At 34.0% G+C, this 13,884-nt stretch overlaps 1 protein-coding gene across 1 annotated transcript; it reads left to right on the top strand.

The window, feature by feature from the left end:
- Positions 1 to 310: 310 nt before the first annotated feature.
- Positions 311 to 5,181, top strand: LOC110799521 (probable alkaline/neutral invertase B). The gene is made up of 5 exons (XM_022004791.2): positions 311 to 605; positions 1,017 to 1,432; positions 2,033 to 2,464; positions 3,767 to 4,325; positions 4,675 to 5,181. Exons 2-5 carry the CDS (start codon positions 1,034 to 1,036, stop codon positions 4,968 to 4,970), a joined length of 1,686 nt encoding a protein of 561 aa, XP_021860483.1. The 5' UTR covers positions 311 to 605; positions 1,017 to 1,033; the 3' UTR covers positions 4,971 to 5,181.
- Positions 5,182 to 13,884: the final 8,703 nt, after the last annotated feature.

Below are 13,884 nucleotides of genomic sequence, written 5' to 3'. Positions count from 1 at the left end.
CCCTGAAGCTGCAGAGAACTGATTGAAGGCAGCAAACATCATTTGAACTGATTGACGCTCTAGAGAACATGAGCAAATCATCAGCAAACACTAAGTGAGTAATAACTAGCTTTTCACACTTAGGATGAAAATTGAAGTCAGTAATTAATTTATAATACACTATAATTTTTAATGTCTACAAGTGTCAAAAATTCAATGGTCCCGTGTAAATAAGAACGAAAGAAGTATTACCAACGTGGCATGAATGAGTATTATCCAAAATAGTTTTCCTTGTAGGAAACGTCTAAAAGCTTCAAATCTACCTAACATTCCCAAAAATGCCTCCAAAAAGCTATTCCTAAAACCTTTCTTCTGTCAATTTTGTCAACCAATCCGCGTCAGAAATTTCATTTTTACACCATATTATATAAAATTTATTACAAATTAAATCACCACCTACTATAAATATAACCCACAATCCACGTTTTATTTCTTCTCATTTATTATCTCATTTATTCATTTCTTCTCTCAAAATTAGTTGAGACTATACTCCTGTTAAATCTCGAGGAGGGGTTTTGGGGGCGATTTTTCAATTTTTGATTCATACCCATTTTTTTAATTCTCTGGTATGTTCAACCCCTTTTGATATTTTTGTAAATTTCCTTGATTTTTTTTGGTTTTGATGGTGAAATATTTGTCCTGTTTATTTAGAGTATAATGCACTGAAAGGGATAATTTAATTAATTGTAATGTGATTCGCACTTTCTGTTAAACAATTAGCTGAATTTTTGTAAGATCTAGAATTGGTCGTATACTTTTTATTAAATTGAATCTATATAATTGAAATCATACCAAATCTATATAAAATAAAGTGTATAATTCTATATATTTGGTATTGTTAAATTGCTGTGTATTTTACTGCATACGTTGACTTTTTGTGTTGATAGAGACTGCTTTGTTGTTCTTGTAATACTATAAATCCAATAAATTTGGAGTTCTGAAATTGAGATAAATCTTCATTTGTTGGTGTTTTTTAGATTTTTGAAGAATACCCATGGCTCAAAATGAAGGAGTTAGCACAAGCAATGCAATATTTGAGATTATTGATGATGATTTCTCGAGATTTTCGGATATTCCAAAACCGATAATCACAGAAAGGAAGAGATCCTTTGATGAGAAGTCATTCAGTGAATTGTCAATTACAATGTCTCCTAGACCCTTTTACAGGAATACAGAGAATTCATCTCGGGTTTTCGAGCCTGTTGATAGCATATATTCATCAGGTGGAAGGTCTGGTTTCGATACCCCGAGATCAGAGGCTGGGTTTGAGACACATCCTATTGTTTCTGAAGCATGGGAAGCGTTGAGGCGATCCATAGTTTACTTCAGAAACGAGCCAGTTGGTACTATTGCTGCTATTGACAACGGTGAAGAGAAGCTTAACTATGATCAGGTGAAGCTCCTTTTATATTCGTATAAAGCACACTTGGATCTATATTCTTATACAGATGTTTTTAGGAAATAGATGTTGTAACTTGTGTCTAGGATTGTCACATGAACAAAGTGATCAATCTCTAATAGGCAGTGTTCTGTTCAAATGGTTTCATGTTTGCTCGGTTTAGAGAACAGACGTTCAATGCATATATTGTGTTTCTGGGTGCTGTTGAATTGCTATTTACTTTCTCATTCTGTTTTTTGGAGTAAGTTAGTGTCACATCATGGATCTATAATTACTCTAGACTTTAATTTGTATGTACAATTTTAAGGTATGTGTCTATGACGAGGCCACGTGTATCTCATTTCTAATCCTGCTTAACTTGTTTCGTTTTTGTTGAGAGGTTTAAGGCTCTAACGAACTAGCTTTCTTTATTAATAGGTCGAATTAATAATGGTTTCAATCTTACCTTAAAAACTTTCATACAGTCAGAGACTTAGATATGTTTCTACTTTCTATTACATTTTCCCCGAACAGTGAGTCTTTCTTTCATACTGTGAACATATATATTATCTCTTGCATTTGCATACAGGTTCTGATTTTCTAATTTATGTGAAGGTTTTTGTAAGAGACTTTGTTCCAAGTGCTTTGGCCTTTTTAATGAATGGAGAACCAGATATTGTGAAGAACTTTCTTATCAAGACCCTTCGCCTCCAGTCATGGGAGAAGAAGGTTGATCTATTCAAGCTAGGAGAAGGTGTGATGCCTGCTAGTTTCAAAGTACATCATGATGCTGTCAGAAACACTGAGACATTAGTTGCTGATTTTGGTGAGGCCGCGATAGGAAGGGTAGCTCCTGTTGACTCTGGTTTCTGGTGGATTATTTTGCTACGTGCTTATACGAAATCAACTGGAGACTCTTCCTTGGCTGATAAGCCAGAATGCCAGCGTGGTATTCGATTAATCCTGGGCATATGTCTTTCAGAAGGATTTGATACTTTCCCGACCCTCCTTTGTGCAGATGGGTGCTGTATGGTTGATCGTAGAATGGTTTGTTCTTTGCAGCTTTTGCCGAAAATGACATTTATATACTGTCAATTTTGTTCCTGTCATCATAGTACATCATTAAGTGCCTTTATGCCAAGTCAACCACATTTATTTATTTCTTGCATGGAATTATGGCAATAGCAGTATAGTAGCTGCATCATCCATGCTGCATGTCAACCACCTTTCTCAATCATATACATGAAATAATTGCAATGTCAGTGCAGTAGCTGTATCACCCATGCTGCATGTGTGGGTGAAAGCTATCCACGCATGTTACAGTTGTGTCTGATTGATGCATCTGGAATATTAGAAAATAAATGGAGGCGTTTGAATTTTAATCGGCACTTTAAGCTAGCTTACATCAAAATAGGACATTATATGAGCCTTATATTCTGGGACTTGGTATTACAGTAGGGATGAGTATAATTAGTATATAAACTCCTTTTATTTTGAACTTGTAGTGATGAGTAGAGTTATGTTTGGGGAAGGGATTTAGTATCAAGAACTCGATGTTGGGAGTTGGGACATCTTCCAGTGTTGTCCAAGTTAAAGAAAGTGATAAAAGTAATTTAACAAAATTGAATGTCCTGATTGCGAAAATTTGCTGACTTTGTCGGATATGCTCCAAGTGACCTTTAGTTGAAATGTTTTATTCTTAGATCAGCTAAGTTACAGGGTTCGTGGTTTTCCTAGACTCTTAAGCTATAGAAAATGTATTGACTCTTGCGTGAGACCTTGCATTTTCATTGTTTTGTAAGTTAGTTGACAGTAGAGTAGCCGAGTGGGACTACATCCCCCTCAGAAATAAGCAAAAATTTGCCCATCTCCCAACAGATTACAGACACTATATTGTGAACCTGACACTAAACGACAATCAGTATTCAGTCCACACCCTGTTTTTTTCCCTCACGCGAGAGAAGATATATTGAAAATACCTGTCTCCCTTTTTGTTCTACCTTATCTTTAAAAGGTAACGCTAATGATTTGTTTGTAGATACTGTTTCAGTCATTTACTCTACATTAAGATGGTGCACAAATCCATTAGATTCTTGTCAATATTCCTTGTTTATAACATGTCATGCATTGATTGATTGAATTTGAGATAATAGTGTTTCTCTTGTCCTCTCATCTCTGACCTTGATATCCAACATCCATATGGAAGTTTATTTCTTGCAACATATGATCACCTGTCTTTTTTAAATTGACCATGAATGTTATACTGAATGATCAAATATGATTTGTATGTCATTTAAGGAATGAGAAGTGATATTTTCTTAGAACTAAATGGGGCTTGTTTATCATTAGGGTATTTACGGGTATCCCATTGAAATCCAAGCGCTCTTCTTCATGGCGTTAAGATGTGCCTTGCAATTGCTTAGACCTGAAGGAGAAGGTAAAGAGTTCATCCAGAGAATAGTTGAGCGGCTTCATGCATTGAGCTATCATATGAGAAACTACTTTTGGCTCGACTTGAAGCAACTGAACAACATTTATCGGTTTAAAACTGAGGAGTATTCGCACACAGCTGTCAACAAGTTCAATGTGATGCCTGATTCTCTAGAGGACTGGGTATTTGACTTTATGCCAACAAAAGGAGGTTACTTCATCGGCAATGTGAGCCCAGCAAGGATGGACTTTCGGTGGTTTTGCCTCGGAAACTGTGTTGCTATCTTGTCTTCAATGGCAACACCGGAGCAGGCTTCTGCGATAATGGACCTTATTGAAGCTCGATGGGATGAATTGGTGGGTGAAATGCCTCTTAAGATCAGTTATCCAGCTCTGGAAGGTCATGAGTGGAAGATAATTACCGGATATGATCCTAAGAATACTCGATGGAGTTACCACAATGGGGGTTCTTGGCCAGGTGAATTTTCTGCTTCCGTGCTTTGTTGTTTCTCTTTTCAGATGAAAGTCAAATAACTTCCACGTAATAAGCTACGTAGAAATCTTTGCTCTCTTTATGTCAACCTCCACAAATTACAACTCATTTTTGACTTGTACTCTTTGCTTTGCTTTGTTAACTTGGACTCTGTTCTCTTTAGCTGATTTTTCCAAAAAGAAAAGAACAAAACTGATTTTTACTGATCAAAATTCCTTACTTTACTGATAGAAACTGCTCTTTTCACAAATCAAAAACTGCTTTTTACGGAATATTATGGAATAGAGCCTTAGTACAATGAAGACTGACTAGTTTATATTCTTTGGGATTGCAGTTCTACTTTGGCTTCTAACAGCTGCATGTATTAAGAGTGGAAGGCCACAGATAGCCAAAAAAGCGATTGAACTTACTGAAACTCGGTTGCTGAAGGATGGCTTTCCTGAATACTATGACGGGAAGACTGGTCGTTTCATTGGTAAACAAGCGCGTAAAAACCAAACTTGGTCGATTGCAGGATACTTGGTAGCAAAGATGATGTTGGAGGATCCTTCTCATTTGGGTATGGTATCACTCGAGGAAGACAAGCAGATATGTCCCCGAATCAAAAGATCTACTTCCTGGACTTACTGACCGATGATAATATCCTTGTGTTTTACATCTTTATTTTTGTTGCAAAGCCTTTCTGTAAGAACAAGGAGGGGGCAGAACTTTTTTTTCTTTTTTGTTCTTTTTTCACATCTTTTTGGAGTAAATTTTTTTGGTCATTGTCTGCTTACTTTAACATTGTACACTCCATTTTACTGGCTGAAAACTGTGGAACAGAAACTGGAATTTGCTTATACACTAGTAACAAGGAAAAGAAAAAAAAAGAGTCAGATTCTTAAAAGAAATCCGTTTTTTATTTTTTCTTTTTTTAAATATATTTTCATTAAAAAAACAATGAAAGAATAACTATGGAATCTACTGCTGTCAGTTGTCACTGACTTTTTTTTGTAACATTCCTTCCTTAATTTTCTTTTATTAATAATAAAATCTTCATTTATGGAGAGCTTCGTCCGCGTTCCACCGGGTTCAGGCAGCTGCATCAAATTCCTGCTAAAACTATAGCAAATAAGCACATCACTTAGGACATTTGCTAATTTTTTTGGTAGGAAGAGTAGGGTCAAGCCCTTATATTAGAAGAAACAAAATCAAAGCTAACAAAACAACAGCAAAGCAGACATTACTACAACTTCTGTTATTCGGATGGAACACTACAAGAGGGGGGGTGAATTGTAGTATGGAACTTTCTAGCCAATTTTGCGGAATTATAAAGAAACTTTAAGCAAGTAGAGAAACAATGCAAGAGAGATTTTACGAGGAAACTTTCTACGCCCAACTAGAAGGAAAACCTCGACCCACTAGGAATTTCAACTTAAACTCTTTTCACTATAGGGCAACAACTCAGTTACAAACCTATAAGGAACTCGGGCATTACTTGAGTTCCTCTACGAACTCAAGTTCCCAATAGTTGTTCCTCAAACAACTACGCTCTCACTGACTTCCCTAGAAGTCTCTCTTGACTCTTTTTCTTCACTCAAAGCCTATCAGCTTCTCTCTCATAGACTTCACTCAAAGCCTCCCCAAATACAACAGGAACTCACTCAAGTTCCTACCCCATACACATCAGGAACTCACTCAAGTTCCTGCCTAAAACTTATACAAGAATTCACTCAAACCCTTGACAAATTACCCATTACAAGAGCTCACTCAACCCTTGAACAACTCTTAAAATATAGACATTTGATAATTGATTAAACTCTAATATGTAGAGAGTGAATAACTGTAAAGGAACTCGGAACTGTCAGGAACTTGGAACTGTAGGAACTGACTCTAAAAACGTGGAAAACAAAATATAATTTCTGTAAAATTATTCCACATAAACCAGACCCTTTTTGGAATGACAACGCAAGTCAGACACACTTGAATGAATGAGAAAGCTCTCCTTTTATAGAGGAAGAAACCTCAACCACTTTCTCCATAATCTTCTCCACTAACAACCACTAAGCCCTTCAATTTAGGCATGATCCCATGACTTTAGTCAGTAGAGAAAATCATGGAGTTAGGGCTAAGAATAATCAGGTTTTCCATGATCTCCTATTATTTCTCCACTAATGTAGTTTTTCCAAAACAACGTAAAACAATGATTTTAATTTTCTAAAACAAAACCTTTTAAATCTGATTTTAATAAAATAGAAAAATAAATTTTATTAAAATAATATAACTAACAATCAGATTTTATTTTACAAAAAGATTAATTATTTTTTATTTATTAAAAATAAAATTTTAAACACATTAAACTACAAAAGATATTCAAAACAAATCCTAGAATGAATAGGACATTATTAAAAACGAATTTTAAATAATAAATAAATAAATATATGATATAAAAATCAGAATCCTAACTAAAATAAGATTTTATAAAAATTATCTTTTATTTTAAAAATATAAATAAATAGAGTTTTACTAGGAGATAAATACTCAAAGTCAAAGGTAAATCCCTAACAACTAGGAGTGTTAAAAGCCACGTTATTGACACTTAAAATTACCTTAAAACTAGGAGTATTCTAGGAAGATAAACTGACGTTATTTCTCATAAGTTCCGACAAGTTCCTTTTGGCACCGTGTTCCTCAACTATTCAAGTTTCTACATACTTACATGAATCCTAGAAAATAAACTCTTATTTTCTTCTTCATGCTTCATGATGCTCCAACTCAAGAGCCTCATGTTGATAGTTCCGCCTCTGAAACTTCTCCATGCTTGTTCCTACTCAGGAACTTTATACTCGTTGTTCCTCGTAGGATCTGCTGAGGAACTGATCTGTTTGTGTTCCTTTGAAGAACTTTGTTGCAGCTTGGATACTTGATTTATTGACTTGAACTCTTCATGTTTGTTTCTTCATCAAACCTATATTTGTTTCGAATACATATTGGAACTCAAACATAGGTTAGTCGTTTGCTAGTTGTCATCAAAACCATAAAGTCAGTGATGACAACCAATACAAGCAAGATGAAGAAAACTAAACTAATAAACAAGTATGCAGTAGTTAAGGACACAAACTCTAAGTCTAATGGTATACTTATATAATTAGACTTCTCTTCTGAAGTTCCCTTCACTTCTTGAGTTCCTTTCAGGAACTTCACTTCTTCTTGTATATATCTTCAGAAATTTCCAACTAAATGATCTTTATTGACCTTCATTTACTTGTTCATGCACATCTAAACAATACACACATTAGTTAGATAATCATCATTTGTTCATAATCATCAAAACACTATATTACTCAACAATATTCCCCCTTTTTGATGATGACAAACAAATGATGCTTATCGCAAATTAGACATTAAAGATGTACATTAATTCCCCCTTAATAATACAGACTGGAAACTATTGAACAAGTCATGCATAAGAGGATTTAGACTTGACTATATTAGACAATAAGCATTATACATAATCTTCCCCCTTTTGTCATTATCGAAAAGGACATTCTTACACATATTTGCTTTAGGTAAATCATATATACATATTGCTATATGCCACAATTACCACCATAAAGGTTAAACACTTGTTAGTCCTAAAAGTCTCAAGATGCTCAATTTTCAAACTTAGGATGCATATGCTACACGAATTTCCAATTCACAATCCAAAGATCCAACTTTAAAATTACTGAAGGAACTTGACAAATAATAAATTAAAGTCAAGCATAGATCAAATTTGAAAGTCAAAAATGGATTAAGAGAGTATGATATTGTAATATCGGGCTCAAAGAAGTATGAGAGAAATTTATGGAACAATTTGAATAGAGGGAACTTTGAGATAGATAGTGTGCTCTATAGTTAGGTTTTCAAAGTGAGGTTCTTAACAATCATTAGAGTTTATCACTTTACCTCACAATCTTGAAATTTCTTCTAAACATAACACACGTTCACCATGATATGTACCAATCAAGTTCACTTCTCTTCAACCACCAACTTTCCTTGAGAAACACACTGATAAAAGGAACTTGAACGTATTTCATCAAGTTCTTTCAATTTTTGTTTATGTTCCCCTTTCAACTGATTCCATGAGTAAACGTCTTCAGAATCATATGTCATCTAGGAAATAATAAAGATTTGATCACCCTTGTTTTTCTTTTTCTTTTCATTTTTTTTTTTTTTTTCCATCATACATTTTTTTTTTTTTTTTTTTTTTTTTTTTTTTTTTTTGAAACAAGGGTGTCATTACACGTTGTGGCACTTTCCTAGAGTTTTTAAGTACAACAGTAAAGAGAAAATATATTCATACATACTTGAGTTCCACCACCAAATATGAATCATTTACATTGTTCCTCCCTTATTCCCCCAGAGTTCCTTACCATTCCTCTCTTCATTTTGGAGCTTGTAAGTGTAGCTCCATCTAATGATTTCCCTCGAAATATCAATTGATAAAGTATAATAAACTTGCTTCTCACTTCTTCCACAAACTTCCCCCTCAAAATGTATTCATCCATTTATAACTCTTTATGTATCATCAAACCATACAAATCAATGAATATTAACTTAGAGCTCGTGGAAAGTAGTATATTTGAAGTGTCGGGATATGAGTGGAATGATAATTTTGGAAATAAGGATCTTCGAAGTTATGAAATGTTAATGATAGGAATAAAGAATACAATGTAGAGATACAATACTGGATTGTAGAGTATGATTATACTTAGCACGGACACACAACCCAAAGGTTGTAGAATAATGCTAATGGCTCGGCACAATAGAACACTCTTTGCGAATGTAGTATAATGCTCAACCCAATCACGAATACACAAACCAGTCTTGTGGAAAGATGTTGTTCTTCGAATACATATGGTGTGGATAAGTGGAAGTTGGTTAAAATATAGGTTTGTTCCCTCTGACAATATTAAGCAAGATAAAGAAATATTTTTATGGGAATCTACTTGTCTAGTTCCATCAATGTTTCTTCCATTGTTTCTTTGGCAACTTAGGATTTTCTTGTTTGATAGCATCCATATAGTTCTATTATGAGACCTCTAATACTCTTTGGGCAAGTGAGTATGCCTTTTACAGCACAAAATATAAGTGTGACACATTTACTTTAAGCATACATAATTGCCTTATCTAAATATGTATAGGAGTTCCAAATCAACAAAACTCATGGAAAAGACTATGTTATGCTCATGTCATTGCTTCATTAAGTATTGATCCTCTAAACAGTCCATGAATAGATGAAATCATAAGGAAAGCATAATCACATAATGCATTTCAAGACTTGTACAATTAAATTAATAAGTAAACAATATAACACATTAAAACATGCTATGATATGAATAAGAGAAATGTACCTTATATAATTTTTCACTATGTGTATGATGCCTTGAGGCGATGGACTAATTTTGATGAATTTATATTCGAGTTCCTCGAGTGCTAGTTCCATCATCTTGATGCCCTCACGTCTTGTGGAAACTTTCATTTAAACTCGAATATTGTCAATCATTCTTCAAATGTTCCTTGACATGCTTTTTCCATTTGATCATCGTAAATATCACTCTCTATTTAATTTTTATAGAAATCAAGAGAGTGGTTGGTGTGTTCTTTCATCATGTTCATATAAACACTTATGCTCATGAAACCTTTCTGACTGGTTGTTCCTTTCAAGAACCAACCTTCTATGAGTTCCTTTGCCGATGTCATTGATAAATTGATTAAATGAATGTTGTAGTGCACACAGGAACTCGATGAATGGAACTGACAATTTCTCTAATACTAGAGCAGTAGTGGAACTTGTTGCACGATATTGATTGATCGAGTAGATCTTTGGCTTCATGAATTGGAACTTGAACCTTAGTTTGAAGTTCTTCGACATGAGCTTATGTAGTTGGCTACTGTTGCTTTTAATAGTGACATATTTTATCATTAGAAACTCGATTAATTCTACAGGAACTTGCGAGTTCAATGTTGAAATAAACTTTAACCTGTTTGCTGGGAATAGACATGTTAGTTTCAATCACAAGTAATATATTCACTTATTTCAACACACATTTTTATGTTTGTTGTAAACTCTGGATCATCTTCAATAACCCCTAGAAATATCAAGTTATTGTTAGGAACCAAATTGTGATCCACAAAGTATGTGTTCCCTCTTTGATTCCGTTCAACTATGACATTTCTAGTTATTACTGATGATGTAATTTATTTTTAAAATAATCTGAGTAAACATAATTTTGGAAACTCTAAACAAATGTGCATTAATTACCTGACAAAAAAATTCACAATAGAACGGGAACTTAACTTACCAACTTTTCATTTGGAACCAATCTTACCTTAATTGTCAAAAGTTATAAGTTTTCCATTGTAGGTAGCAACCGAACGATAATAGTGAATTTTCTCTCATAGAACAATCGTTGTCGAGATATAACGAGGTGTTCCCCCATAGTTGAAGCCGCCTCATTTTTCATGTTCCAAGTAAGCTAGAACATGTTCCTATGGTCTTCATTCTCCATCTTGAGTTATTTTAATATGAGTAATCTGGGGAAAAATAACACTCAAGTGTAATACTTTTGTGCAAAGTTATGATTAACAGGTTAGTCTAAAAATAAAATAAATATATACTCAAACATAATAACAAAATATAATGTTCCTGGAAAATTTACTTCATGAAAGAACCATTGAAACGTATATTTTGTTCCATGGAACTTAGGTTAACAAGAATCAAGAACTTGTACATGAAAAGCTTTGATACCATAGATTTGCTATCAAATATTTCATGTCCCATTTATCAAGTTACTGTAACCTTGAGTTCGCTGATTGTTCCACTAGATCTTAAGAAGAATTCCTTTGATCAATGGAACCTGTCATTATGCATTTTATAAATATTAAATTCCAAAACAAAACCTGTAACACAAATAAGGTTAGTTTGCACAACAATTTAGGAGAAACAAGTTTATCAAAAAATATTCAACATTAATTAACACAAGTAAAATGAGGGAACAACCTTACTAATATTTCACATGATTGAGTCCCTTTGAGATGTTCACAGTGACTTCCACTTATATAGTGCATGTGAGTTGATTCGTTGATATGATCCATTATATTTGGAATGAACTTACCCGTAGGTGGAACTGGAACTAGTATACATCTTAAGTTCCAATGTTCCGAGCCTGAGTTCCTCTTCACTGTTCCAACGAATCTAATGGATTTTCAACTCATTTTTTCTTGGTGTAATTCTGATGTTGTTCCTTTACTTCATACACACACTCAATCATGAGTTCTAAACCTGTAAAAATAATTTTGCTTCTACTACCTTCCAAAATCATGCATTAGTAGTAAATATATTTAGGTAGCATAATTTAGAAGATTAAAGTATACAAAAATTGTATACTAACAGACCTGTAGACAATTCATGGTCTTGGGAACCTGACATAATTTCAGTTCCTTTCTTTTTAGTAGTAGCATCTTAGAAAATGATTATTTTAAACTGCTAGATCTAAGATTTAACATGCATACATATAATAAATATTCAATATACTTCATAATACATGGGAAAACCGTTCTTTGGACAATAAATGATATAACATTAAATTATGCAGCCCAAAGAATAAAGTTCCCTTCGCAGGGAAACACAGTTCCAACTTCCAAGGGTGGATATATACATTGTTCCTTTGTCTTGTTCCTTGAACCATTCTTATTAAGCGAATAATGCATGAATGTAAATTCAGTTTTAGAATCTGAAATTTGTCTCACAAAAACATATTTGAGAAAATCTAAAATCGATTAAACAAATTCAAAATACATTTGAATAATTTTCATAAAACGTTGTCAGGAACTTGAGTTTAAATAAATAGCGTATGCATATAAAGATCTCAAAAATTAGATGTTTACCTTAACTGTATCATTAAGGATCTTTTCATTGCAGCCTTTGTCTGTTCCTTGGAATGGTGCTGAAATGAGTTCCTTTATTCGAAAGTTCCTCTTCGGATTTTGATCCTTGTTCCGATGTGTGGAGCTGATGTAATGTATTTTTATAATGTCGCACCTTTCGTGAGTTCCTAAGTATAACTCGTGGGTCAACAATGATCCAGCGAGTTCCTCAATATAGAACTTAGATTCACAGGAACTCTGACATATTAATGTGCACCTTTGTTTGTTCCTGTACCAATTTCTTTGTCGAGGGAACCCAACAGATTTGGGTCCCTTCTTGTTAGTAGTAACTGTTAAGAAAATAATCAACACAACAACTACTACCAAGATACAATATGCCTTTATATAAATGAGATTCAATATATTCATGAAGCATATAAAATAATATTTCTTAGGCAGAGAAAAATAAGTAGGATATTTTGTTGCCTAAAAATTAAAAACTCCGAGTTCCACAGATATGCATTTTTCAAAATACGTTTCCTTGAAATAATTTTAATGTACTGAATTTTTTAAAAAATAAATTGAAAAATCATTTATTAAATATAGATTTTAGATTTTTCAAATTCAATTTTAAAACAAAACAAAACAGAAGTTCCATTAGAAGCAATGCAAGGAACACGCAATAAATTAATGTATGCACACAAAGAAGGTCTAAAGGAATAGATATTTACCTTAGAAGATCGCCTGTTACACCTTGACTGACTTCTATTCAACAATAAAAGTCAGATCTGCCTTGTTCCTTTGAATGGGTAGGATCGAGTTCCTTTCGTCAAGTTTCTTGTAATTGTTCCTCCTTCCAGGAACTTAACTCAGCAGAGTTGCCTGCTTATCAGCGAGTTCCGGCTCTGATACCAATTGTTATTCGGATGGAACACTACAAGAGGGGGGGGTGAATTGTAGTATGGAACTTTCTAGCCAATTTTGCGGAATTATAAAGAAACTTTAAGCAAGTAGAGAAACAATGCAAGAGAGATTTTACGAGGAAACTTTCTACGCCCAACTAGAAGGAAAACCTCGACCCACTAGGGATTTCAACTTAAACTCTTTTCACTATAGGGCAACAACTCAGTTACAAACCTATAAGGAACTCGGGCATTACTTGAGTTCCTCTACGAACTCAAGTTCCCAATAGTTGTTCCTCAAACAACTACGCTCTCACTGACTTCCCTAGAAGTCTCTCTTGACTCTTTTTCTTCACTCAAAGCCTATCAGCTTCTCTCTCATAGACTTCACTCAAAGCCTCCCCAAATACAACAGGAACTCACTCAAGTTCCTACCCCATACACATCAGGAACTCACTCAAGTTCCTGCCTAAAACTTATACAAGAATTCACTCAAACCCTTGACAAATTACCCATTACAAGAGCTCACTCAACCCTTGAACAACTCTTAAAATATAGACATTTGATAATTGATTAAACTCTAATATGTAGAGAGTGAATAACTGTAAAGGAACTCGGAACTGTCAGGAACTTGGAACTGTAGGAACTGACTCTAAAAACGTGGAAAACAAAATATAATTTCTGTAAAATTATTCCACATAAACCAGACCCTTTTTGGAATGACAACGCAAGTCAGACACACTTGAATGAAT

Source organism: Spinacia oleracea, chromosome 6, assembly GCF_020520425.1.
Source record: "Spinacia oleracea cultivar Varoflay chromosome 6, BTI_SOV_V1, whole genome shotgun sequence".
In the NCBI taxonomy this organism is placed as follows: domain Eukaryota; kingdom Viridiplantae; phylum Streptophyta; class Magnoliopsida; order Caryophyllales; family Amaranthaceae; genus Spinacia; species Spinacia oleracea.
Note: the sequence above shows the minus strand (reverse complement) of the source record. Positions and strands in the feature narration are given on the sequence as shown.